The sequence below is a fragment of the Armigeres subalbatus genome, chromosome 2, assembly GCF_024139115.2.
Source record: "Armigeres subalbatus isolate Guangzhou_Male chromosome 2, GZ_Asu_2, whole genome shotgun sequence".
Taxonomy (NCBI): domain Eukaryota; kingdom Metazoa; phylum Arthropoda; class Insecta; order Diptera; family Culicidae; genus Armigeres; species Armigeres subalbatus.
Window position 1 is genome coordinate 164,863,765 of NC_085140.1, and position 12,272 is coordinate 164,876,036.

Here is a 12,272-nt window from a genome sequence, read left to right on the forward strand (position 1 = left end):
CCCAAAGAAAACTATTATAGACAGGCTGGGAGGGACTTTTGGAATGCGGGAGGTTATTGGGGTTGCTATTGTTTAGAAAACGTCTTAATTTAAAATCCGTCTTATTTAGTTCATCCGAAGTTTTTTGACATTGTACAATGTTCCGAAAACAAATTGCACGAATTTATCAAAAATACCAAGACTTGACAATAACATTTTCCCGATAATAACATTCTCCGAAAAATGACTTTAACGAAAATGTTATTTCCCGAAAACGATACTTCCCGATACACGTATCCCAGAATATGAGATTTTCTGAATAAAGCTGGCCATTAACATAACACTATTTGGCCTAAGGTCATTCGACATGAAGGCATTTGGGATAATTATGAACAGCATCAGTAAAATCTTTCATAGAAAGCATGCATTTGGGTATAAAGCAATGGTAATTGTTACCCTTCACCGGAATCATGGTTTGCCCAGTGAAAAGCAATGAATAATGTGTTTCCTTCTGAATGGTGTATGTGACTGCTTCTTTAAATGTAGGCATTTGCCCGGAATAAGGCAATGGTGGGTGTGATCCCTTCTTTGAAAATATGCGTTTGCCCGGAATGTGGCTATTCAAACCCACGATCCCTTTTTTCAGTCAGTGTTTCTAAAAGCCTTCTTTTAATCAAATGATGAAGTATCAATAGGTAAACACAATTACCCTGTTGACCAATTGGTTTTATCATTTTCCGATTGTGAAAAAAAACTGCGAACCAAACTGGCAATTCCGAGCAAGGCCGGGTACATAAAGCTAGTACTATGTTAAAATTTGTGAAATACGCACACTAACACGATTAACGCTTGAACTAGGTTTCGCGAGAAGTTAATTGCTGCATTCATAAAATCAATTCTTATTTGCATACATTGTCCCTTTTCCAGTGGATTTGATTCACATGTGACCATTATGATACAATTAAACTAATCACACTCAATTTGTAGTAGTTTGTACCATGAAAGCAAATAATTTAAAGATTTTACACTTACCCCTGATATCAAACACTGTGGGGGAAGTGGATAATGTGCTGATCACGCAAATGTTTCCTTCCCTCCAAGGTTTATTTCGAGAGCTGTGAATCTTAATATGTTCCTTCTTTGTTATCAATGTGATTTCAGTTGTGATTGGACTAAAATACATAAGAAAATGCCTGAATAATCCACCTATCGGTATTGATGCCTTTCACATGTTTTACATAAAAAAAAATGTATAAGAAAGATAAAAATAGCACTGATAGGTAAATATATTCCGTAATTCACATTCATTTATATTCATAACAAGTTTCGCCGTTGAATGCATTTTTTTGGAGATTAAATTTATTAAGGACATTTGCCTTCAAATAGGAATTTTGTACGTGTTTTGCGCACACACATACATACAAACACGCACACACAGACATCACCTCAATTCGTTAAACTAAGTTGATTAGTTTATAACCCTGTAAGTTCCATTTTTCCTATAAAAAGTTCATCTTTGGGGCGAACATATAGATTTTACGTACATTTAGTGTTCGGAAGGCAAAACCACCGTCCACTAGTTATTATGAGAATTTCTTGGGGATCTATTCCGTTAAGCCAATGAAATTATTCAACAAAAGATACTCAGAGCAATTATCGTTTTGATCTTAGTAGTTATATGTAACTACTCATCACAATCGAAGGTCAAGGTAACATGGGTTTCCCACTTAGCCCATCCTACTGGGATAAGTGGAAAATCAATTCCTAATTTTTAAATCTATTTCCATGAATTTCAGGCGACCAAAATGGTATGAATTACCGCACAGTTGGTGCAAAATGGACTGTTTTTGATAGCTCATTTTGATTGAATGCATCTAGGTCATTTAAACTGGTTTTACACTAATTCAAACATGAACTATCGATTTTTCCTTTTCCACTTCCCCCAGTGTACCTTTTACCTATTGGCGTATTTTTAATATTTGGGTGACGCATATTAGCATCGGTTATTTTAGATGGAAATACGCTATTTTGTAATAAAGTCGTTTTCTTACGGTATTGTATGTTTTCCATAAAATTTTTTGAACAATGTAATGACTGATATATTGGATTATTATTTTTTAAACACTTCGAAAATACATTTTTTTTAGGATAAAATCACCGTTAAATTAAAAGTATTTGCTTGGGGCGTTTATTGTTCATATTTTCGAGTCGTTTGATTGGCGTCAACAGTTTTCGGATCGCTTTGGACAGTCTAAGCCGGAGGTAGGCAGACGTCGAGGGCATCGATAAGGCTCAACTCATTTGGTTGACGCGCACGATGATGCTGATGTAGGACAAGAAGGCTATATGCCCTGGCTAAGCTAACTCTGTTCCAATGTCTTAGCTGTAACGATTTTCATGGGCATTTTTAACCCATGCAATATAACTGTGGCCCCAAAAAACTGGAAATGAGACAAAACGTCTTATAGCTGGCGGCTCTTTGGGAACAATGTTCCACGCGTCGGTTAGTCAGCGTGGACAGTGAGTGGAGGCACGTAGTACATTGTAAATTAGTCCTGGTAGTGTGCTTTGCCTCGCCAAAATGTTAGATAGGGAAGCGTTATGAGGCCTTTTTCCTACTTTGCACAATCGTGTTGTTTTTAAATAAAATACGGGGAAACATATTACACGGATGTTTAATGGTTTTCACACGGATGTTTAAACGTCTTCACTTCACATTTTCACACAGAAAAAAACCTAACACGAGGATAAAACCTAAGCTAGGACCTTATATCTCTGAACCTAAGGAGTATCTCACACTGAGGTTCGACAAGGAATGGAAACACGATCTGGAAAGATAAAATCATTTCAGCATGTGACGCTGATGCTACAGAAACTCCATGATGAACTTTTTTGTTGTTTACTGAGCGGATAACTGATATAAATATATCATAATTTCAGCAGTATTTTGCTCAGAATATTAAATGATGTAATGGTTTGCAATAATACTTTGACACCATGCAATTCGGAAACGGCAGTAATATAAATATGAAATTGAAGTATTCTAATTCAATCCAAAAGTATGTTATTAAGATACTTTAGTCAATAGCTCGGTATGAAGTGAAGTATGGAAAAATAATTCTATCAAAGCAATTAACAACTAGCAATATTGCCGTAGTCCAACTCCCTATAATATGCAACTATTTATCTCAAAATATCCACATATTTGATACCATTTTATGCGCTTGTCTACCGATGTGACCTTTAAAATCTAGACACCTGGTAGATTGTCATTCACTAAGTGTCTCGCACATTCGATTCACGAAATATAATACATATATAAGTGTTCAGGAGATGGATGAGATGGGAGCAATACATGCTACACATAACTCTACCAACGAAATCTTTCTCTCATAAAAGACGTCTAAAGGGTGGACGGTCAGATTACACTCACCGACGAAACTAATATGTCATTTGAAGTATCGAGTAGGGCGAGCTAACGCTTCGTCCATGTTCTGATTTTAGGCTGTTCTGGCTTATTCTGATGACATTTTTATAATTGATAATTGCATGATACGAGATAATTTGATAGATCTCAATACAGTTTCAAACCTGATTTTTTTTTCTTGCGAACGAAACAGTAAAATTTTGTATTTGTGGTAGAGAATAAAAATAAACTGAGTGTGACTATCAATCGCCCAACCTTAATAAGTTAAGTCACAGAGCATGGCGCTTCATGGCTGGTCTGCTATGCATATCGTTGTAAAGCTGTGACGTGCGTCCGACCGCGAATAATCCGCCACTGAAACTTGGTAGAATGTTTATGCCGTCCTCTCTAAAATATCCAAGCGCTGCGAACTCTCTTACTGAGAAGAATTGCGTCGCTCAGTGGTCGGAGCACGGACCGTATCTCGAAATACGAGTTACGCACTTCGAGCTAGGACTGGCGTTTATTGTTGAGATGTAGAAGATCTGCACGAACTCAGTTCTATAGGTGATCAGATAATATTCGCGTAGTTTCTATTTAGCAAATCCTGAATGAGTGATCTATAGCATCATACGTATATTTTCGGTTTAAAAAGATTCTGTCATCACTTATCGGGGAAATTTCAGAATTATGTGATACCTATTAATAGAGATGCAGGGATACATATTCGCAGTCTTCATTAGCAACGGAGTCAATCGTTTGAACATTTGCGATGTATTTTCTACAAATTTGAAACAAAAAAATCATCCGTCTTTTGTTTGCAAATTTGTCACTGTGCTGGGCAGCCAGAAGGATGCTGCGATTTTCCTGTTTATTAAAAGAAAAATCTACGAAATGAAATTTTAGTCTGTCGTTGTCGCTTGACCCATACGATTCACATTCTCCTTTAAGGAGAGAAGGTTTCCCTCGTTCAGTTTTTTTCCTTTAATTTGCGATTTCCTATAATTTGGTTTAATATGCAGTTTATTGCATTACACAGCTTTTTAGCAATAAATGAGTATTGATAGTGCATTGTGCTTCGAAAATTTATAATTTGCATCACACGAAAACCATACGAACGAAAACAGTTTAGTTATTATTAGAGTTTGTGAAATGCATGATGATTTTTGGAGAAATTGACTGAAATTTTTGGCAGCGTAGGGGCGCTATGTGTTATTTATAGAAACCGGGAGATTAAATATATACGTAATAGTTTTTTTCATATCCGCCGACGCGTAAGTTTCGTTTTCAAATTCAAATTGCTTGAGATGCTTAAGAATACAGTGTATAGAGTTTGAACTCTGATAATGACAATGGCATTCGATAACGCTGGTGAAATCATAACCGTTTTTTTCTATTTTTACACCGATTCTATAGAAGTGATTTTTCTTCAACCTTGCAAATAAGCTGAAACGAAAATAGCAGAAATCATTTGCGTAGCAGACAAGCACACTCTGTAGAAGAAGGTGAATAGATAGAAGAAAAGCAAAGTGGTCATGGGAGATCAAGTGAAGCGCAAGAATGTGACCAAAGTATAAAAAATAGGTTCATACGGTTTTTCCACATCCTGAGTTTATGTAATAATCATTTGCCAAAAACCAAAGAAGAACGTGATTGCAGCTAGAAAGTGAAACGAAATAAAAAGGTTGTATTGAGTGCACCAAAAAACAACCAACAAGTAATAACCTAGTCATTTCGGTCAGTGGTGCGCGAAAAGGAAATATAGAGTGAAAATTGTCGAAACACCAGCAAGCAGCAGAAACGGAGGTGAAAACTGAAAGTTTTCCCCTCGGAAAGCATTTACTAGCGAACGGGAGGCAAACTGCATCTTCCCCACAGTGGGATCGATAAAAAAGCAGCAAAGAAAGTAATAGTGAAAATCATCGGTTTGGAAGTTTCCGAAACAGCTGCTGCTGCCATCCAGCACAATGGCAACAACGGCCAACAGTCGGCCAAGTGAGCCGAACGGTGGCACGCTGGGGCCGCGGAAAACACTGATCATCATGGTGACGGTGGTGGGATGCATTGCGATACTGTGGCCTAAAGTTTTCTACCCGATGATGGTTGGGCCCACGCAGACAAAACCCATCATCAAGGATCATCGCGGATCAGGTAAGAAAATGCCGGTATTTTATGAGGCGTCATATATAAAATAAAAGCAGAATCGATGATTTTTATTGCATTGAATAAAATATATTGCAGTCGTATGCGGATCCCAAACTTGTGTTACCCGCTAAACAGTATTCTTGTGACTTACCAAACAGAACTGCACGTTTTAAAGATTTATGAAAAAAATCAGTGGGGTGGTTACATCATTATATTATTTGTTGTTATATAAAAAATATGGTTTCATTATTTAAAATTTAAATTGCAGGGAATTTGTTTGAAAACTAGACTGAAAAGCCGACACATCGAAAATAACTAAAATCACAAACAGTCGAACTCTCAATATGCTCGAAATTTTTTTTTAACGCAATTAAACGCAAAATACGAGAAAGGTAAAAAAGGTCGAGAATTTGCGTCATGAGGTTTTCTGCGTCTGTCTGTATTTGTTGATACAAAAAAGGCTTAATCCACCTGTTTCGTAGTCGTAGGCGTATAAGTTCCATTGACAAACAATTAAGGTACCCCGGGGCAAGTGGGACCTAAAAAAACGCTAGTTCAGCAAAATTGTTAACGCATACTTATAAAACACGATATTTCAGAACATTAACCACGCATACATCATTATATGCTTCCGTTGTTGAAGTGTAGACGTGTTGTAAGCCATTTATTCGATTACAAAAAATATTGGTAGTGAAAGAAATAAATTCACCTGTACAACCCACTTACCCCTTCAAACGGGGCAAGTGGGACCTATTCTGTTTTATACTGTCGAACTAAACTAATTAATAGAATCTACAATGTTCATGTTACTTCTGAGTCGTAGTATTTTCAGATCATGGATGGAGGTTTGTTGCTTGTCGGATTTTAGTTTTTGCTACAAGGAAGGGATTATAATTTTAGCAAATATGAACACCAGACAACAGCCGATTTACTGTTTAATTGGCTCTTGTTTTGCTCTTCAATGGGTTACTTTTGTACCAAATGTTTTAGATGGAAAGGATAAGCAATTCTTTATTCACCATTCGAGTGAATGTTTCTGTGTTTAAAGCACAGATTATTACATAAATCAGTACTTCAAAAGAAACGTTTCTATTCAGGCGATGCGCACTGCTGTAAATTTGTAATAGAACGAAATTGCCAATTAATGTGTTCAGAACTTTATTTATCTGAAAATATGTAAATCTGATGAAATATGCAATTTGAAAATAACAAAACACAAGACAAATTTTGTTGACTCATCGTTGAACAAATAGATTATTTGCACTGTAAATGGAAAAATATCGCATTGTTATAACTATTGCGGGAGATAATTTTTAGAATGAATTTTGTATTATTGTTAATCAACTGTACAATACTATTTAACAGCGAAACCAACAATAAGCAAACTACATCTGATTCAGATCCATATGATATATGAGTGTCGAAGTTATTTTTCACTAGACAACGATTTAAAAACAATTAAAAGGGCTCTATCGAAATTGTTGTTCAAATATGTCCCACTTGCCCCATGTATGTTAAAACTAAAGGGTAAGTGAAAATTGCAAATTTTGGCTTAAATTAAAACTTATAAATCATTTTCGATGGCACACAATTATTTGATTGCTCAAATTATTCACCTTCCACATCAATGATAAATTTAAAAACGACTATTATGGTGGAAATCCATTGAATTAAAATATAAGTAATAGATTTTCCCGGTAGTCTAAAGTCATGATCAAGCAATAGCATTAGCATGGTGCCTCAAATGGTTTTGATTCCAAATATTTTTGTGTGGGCTGTATTCGTTGATAGTCCTGCTTCATATTTCTAGAAGATTGTTACCACTAAAAACGTTTATCGATTGATCAGCAGCCATAGTACCCACTTACCCCGTATTTTCACTTGCCCCGGAGTACCTTAACAGCATCCAAAGTGCTTCGTCTACATTGAGCACGTGAATTGTCCAAACACTCGAATTTACTTTAGTTGACATAAATCGAACCTGAGCGAATACTTGGGCTGTACCACCTTTTTTATCAGTATTGTTTATTACTCAGGCTGCATCACAGATCTCAAATTAAACTCAAATTAAAGCTTTTATCTACATCTGGCCAAAGTTATCTTGCTCTGTGAGCAGATTTTTTTTTTAAATGATTGAACTGTGATGTCACATTCTTACCGATTTTCTTGATTTTAAGTATAACTAAAAAGTCACAGACTGTAATTGAGGTTATGTAGACGGTTCACACTACTAACACCACTAGAACAAAATGCAAAAATTTCAAAGTTGGTGCTTAGATACTCTAGATAAAATTTCAACCAAATCGCTCGACATTTCAGCGGTGCCCAACTTTCCAGAAGTTGATATAGAACAATGTTTGTAAAATATCGAAAACCCGTCGCTTGAAATAAGACGAAACGATTTTTTTCTCTTTTAAATGAGATTTTTATTTACGATGAAGAACAATGATACTCATTTAGTTCTTGCAGAAATAAAATCAGAATGTCCAGAGTATCAGGGCCTCTGGTGTAAAATGTCATCTGTTTGTCAGTCTAACTTGCCTTTTACCTTTTATTAGAAGCCCAATCTACTTAATAGTTGTTGAAGAAGCTATGAAGCTTAAATGGTCCCATATTTTTGTCCCAAGGTATATTGCTCTAAATATAAAATCAGAGGCAAGAGAGAGAAACATCTTCGAAATGATGAACACAATGAAAATGTTAGCATATTATATTTGCGTTGAATAAGTTAGTCCTAATTTCAACGAAAACTGGATCCCGAATGCATAAGTTTCTTCACAAATTGAGGAACTAAAAAGTATTCAAAATTAATGAATCAAAATCCGTCCCGTTCATCGTGCAAGGATTTAAAATACACCCTCATAACCGGAATGTTTGAACAAAAAATTCCTTCTAAGCTATGACCACAAATCACCTTTCACGTGTTTAAGCGTCGGCAATATTTGCATTTCACCATACAGCTTCGAAACGCGATGTTGATGATTTACAAGAAATTTATTTTCCTGTTCATTGTCGCATTCCAACCAAATTACTCGATTTTTAGTACGTGATTAGTATCTGTATGTGTTCAGTAGTATAGAAAAATGAAGTTATTTGGTTGGAACGCGATTGTGTAATACCGGCATTTATTACCGGAAAAAAAGGAAAAAGGGGGATGGCTTCTGACCAAACTGATTAATATGGCAAATCTTATTATTTACTCACGGGGTTGGCCAAACTGGTGCAAAGGACGTCAAAAATGAGGTAAAATCATTTTTTACATATAGGGGAAATGACGGCTTTGGCAGGTTTTGTTCTAATATTGTCACGGGGGGTTTCAATAACTAATTATGTTCAAATTTGAACCCAACATTCTTTGCATATCAAAGAATATTGTGGCCAAATTTCATACATTTTGGTTAACAAAAAACCCCCTGACAATAATTCTGGATGATATTTAAGTTGTTATCGTGTCATATGAATATGGTTTACTGATTCGAACATGATGGTTTTCTTGACTTTTCTGTGGTTTGTTGTGCCAGTAGCCGTCAGTCAACCTCAACATGGGGTACATGCACACTTGGGGGTACTTCGGGCAAGAATACGTAATAGTGGATGTTGCATTGAAAATCCAAATATAAAATAATTGATAAAGTAAAATTGATTTCAAAACTATACAATTATTGTGTATAATCGGCGAATCAATATCTTGCGAATTCTGTCCTTCTAAGTCAAGCACGGGAAAGGCATCTGAAATAAATAATTTCGCAATTGCCCAGAATTAGTGAAATTAGGCAGAGAACTAATAACTGGAGTGTGGAACTAGCTTTTTATTTTCAATAACAATGTTACGAGATTTACATATTCTGTACTACATCTTCTTCTTCTATCTTCTTCTCTATCTTCTTCTATATAATAAAAATGAAATGGTCTGTGTTCGTATCCGCATAACTCGAAATCGGCTGGATGAATTTCTTCATTCTTTCGGCAAATATGTTCGTTATCGTTTCCGATATTTCTTGATATATATATATATATATATATATTTCTTTTTTTCTTGATATTTCTTCATGCAAAAATCACGAATAAGGATGAGAAAACTGAAATTAAGATTTGTATAGGAAGTTCGCTTGAGTAGTTCAGAACGCGCATTTTCGCCTACTATGCAGGACAACGTCTGCCGGGTCGACTAGTCCCGTTTTTGATGAAAATGAGTTGGATTCAACTCAATTTCGAATTGTTAAGTTTTAGTGGAAAAATATTTAAAGCTCTTTTTAGTGGAATGTATTCAATCGTCTAAGACGAGTTTAGTACTTTCCATTTAATCCCACTAAGTTTCGTTATCTTTGCAGATACGTATTTCGACATCAACTGTGAGACTTCAACTGACGGTTTAAGTTTTAGTGTGTAAAACATCTCATTTGTAGAATTTCAGATTTTTGTTCACAAATGAACTGACTAAATTTGTTCAAATATAAATAAATCGCGATTATGGGTATCTCACATTATGGATTTGAGAAACGATGAATATAGAAACATTTCCAGGATAATATTGTCTCCTGGCTTTTTATAGTAGGTTCCAGGGGCCTCCGGGGAAGAGGTAGGTTTTGGAACCATGAAACCATGCATATAGGGGTGTCAAATTTCATGTTTTTCCAATACGATGAATATGTTGAATCTATTTTAAATAAGACTCACTAGCCAATTTATAACAGATGCCTGGTGTTCTGTGACAGTGACATCGGTTCAGAATATATGGCCAAATCTTAGCCTCGGAAATGGTCGTATCTCTGCATATTCCTGACGTAGTCTTGACCTGCAACTAGCATAAAACTTGATGAAAGTAGACATCACATCAGAAGACAAGCAGAAGAAAAAATGCAATTTAAACATTCTCCCGGAAAAACTGGAACATCTCCGGTGCCCGAGGACCGATCTTAGATTTAGAATGAGGATTAAAAACTAGGCTTTTAACGGACTCTTAAAATATTGGCAATCTCAACCTTTTGTCTAACTCTTGTATCTGTCATAGGTAATAGGGTTTCTTACCCCATTCCCGGCCTAACATGCGTACGACTGCATTATTCAATTGATATTTATGACAGGGAGCAACTTTTCATGAATTTCGTGGGCTGTATAATACTGCATTGGGGTCCACTTCTGCTTAAAAAATAGCTATTTGTGCTAAATATCGTCCAAAAACGTTTTTATTTGATTTAAATTAACGAGGTGCAGCACTCATTTCAGTCATAGCGATTTCCATTCCGGCATATCATAAAACCAGTTCCCGGCCTAAGCAAAATTTCACTCAATCTCTCAACATTTTACTCTCATTCTCTCTCGGGACGGTAGAAAATGCGACGTAAACAAAAATATGCACGTTCCACGACAACAAGATGCCAGATGGTATTATTCATAATCATTTTTATTTGGTTGAGAAGATATATTTACTCATCCAAATTTCTTCCAAATACTTAAAAACAATATTTTTTTCACCTTTTGAAATCGAGAGAATTATAAATAACATGATAGCGTCAACGTATTAGACAGTTTTCCTATTAACGATGAAAGATCATTTCCATAATCCTGGCCTTTTGGCAGCACGGTGCGGCTAGAAGTTCTTGGGCCGAGGTGAATTTTTGTTCGGTTTGAGAATACATTTTCAAATGTATTCTAGTATGTTTTTATAAGTTCTAGTGATATGTTCTAGTGGTAAGATTGAAGCGCGTGTGTTTAGAATTATTGTGTGGTGATTAACAGCTTCAAGCAATGGTTATATCGAGCACTGTGACGATTTTCAGGTAGGTGTTTATTCGATGCTACCGTTTTGTAAAAGTGGAAAGAATCACTCCGGCTCAGTGGTGTGGCATCGGAGAGTGAAATTTTGAAATCTACATTTTTATTTTCTACAATTGGATCAATTAGGAGTAAAACAAGTGATTGAAAAATATTGAGTATTGTGAAAAATAAATGGGAGACTTTTTGAAAATTATCAATCATAAACCTACGGCTTCCAAACAGTATAAATCATTAGTTTTTTGTACAGTGAGCCGGGAACCGGGTCCATAGGCCCAAGTAGTGATTTACCCTAGCTAAAAACAAGAACAGAAAAAATCGCTTCAACTATACTTAAACGAATGACATCCAACACACAATCCAATCAAGTTGCCAGTTCTACACAAATCCCGGGTAGGGGTGAATAACAAACAAATAACATAATAATAAAAAAATTTGCTGTGATATCAGATTTTGTTATACTTATTCCTTTTCTGCAAATATTTTGCCACTGGTTTGTTCTTATAATGGCAGAATGAGTTATTTGGAATTATTTGCTCGAACAGTGTGTAACAAGTGCTAGTGTGTTGTCTAAGATTGGTGAGAAATTGCAAAAAAAAGGAAATAATCGTGATTGTTAAGTGTAAAATGTCCCTGCTCCCACAAACCCTTGGCTTGTTTAAGGGAGTCTCACCAGTGCTGGGAGTAACACGGCCCTGGACCCCAGTAAGTTACAAGTGTCTGTTATTATTCATGTTATTTTAGGAACTAGGGGAAGTGTTCCGATCTCCATCTCACTGTACATATATCCATCTCATCGCTAAACAAAGAAATACGTCACCAAATTCGTCGCTTCTTTTTGTCAACATGCGTGCTCACTGTTGAAAAAAATCACAAAAATAATTAATAAACAAAATTCCTTTTCATTGCTTTGTTTTTGATGGGATGGAAATAGGAGCTATGAGATGAAGTGGCGAACCGTTCCCCT

General features: G+C 35.8%; 1 protein-coding gene across 1 annotated transcript in view; it reads left to right on the forward strand.

The window, feature by feature from the left end:
* The first annotated feature begins 4,350 nt into the window (after window positions 1-4,350).
* The window catches only part of LOC134209345 (uncharacterized), a 63,632-nt gene continuing 55,710 nt past the window's right edge, over window positions 4,351-12,272 (forward strand). The window contains 2 exon segments of the mRNA XM_062685335.1: window positions 4,351-4,659; window positions 4,802-5,536. Coding sequence (XP_062541319.1) covers window positions 5,353-5,536 — 184 coding nt within the window. The 5' untranslated portion in view covers window positions 4,351-4,659; window positions 4,802-5,352.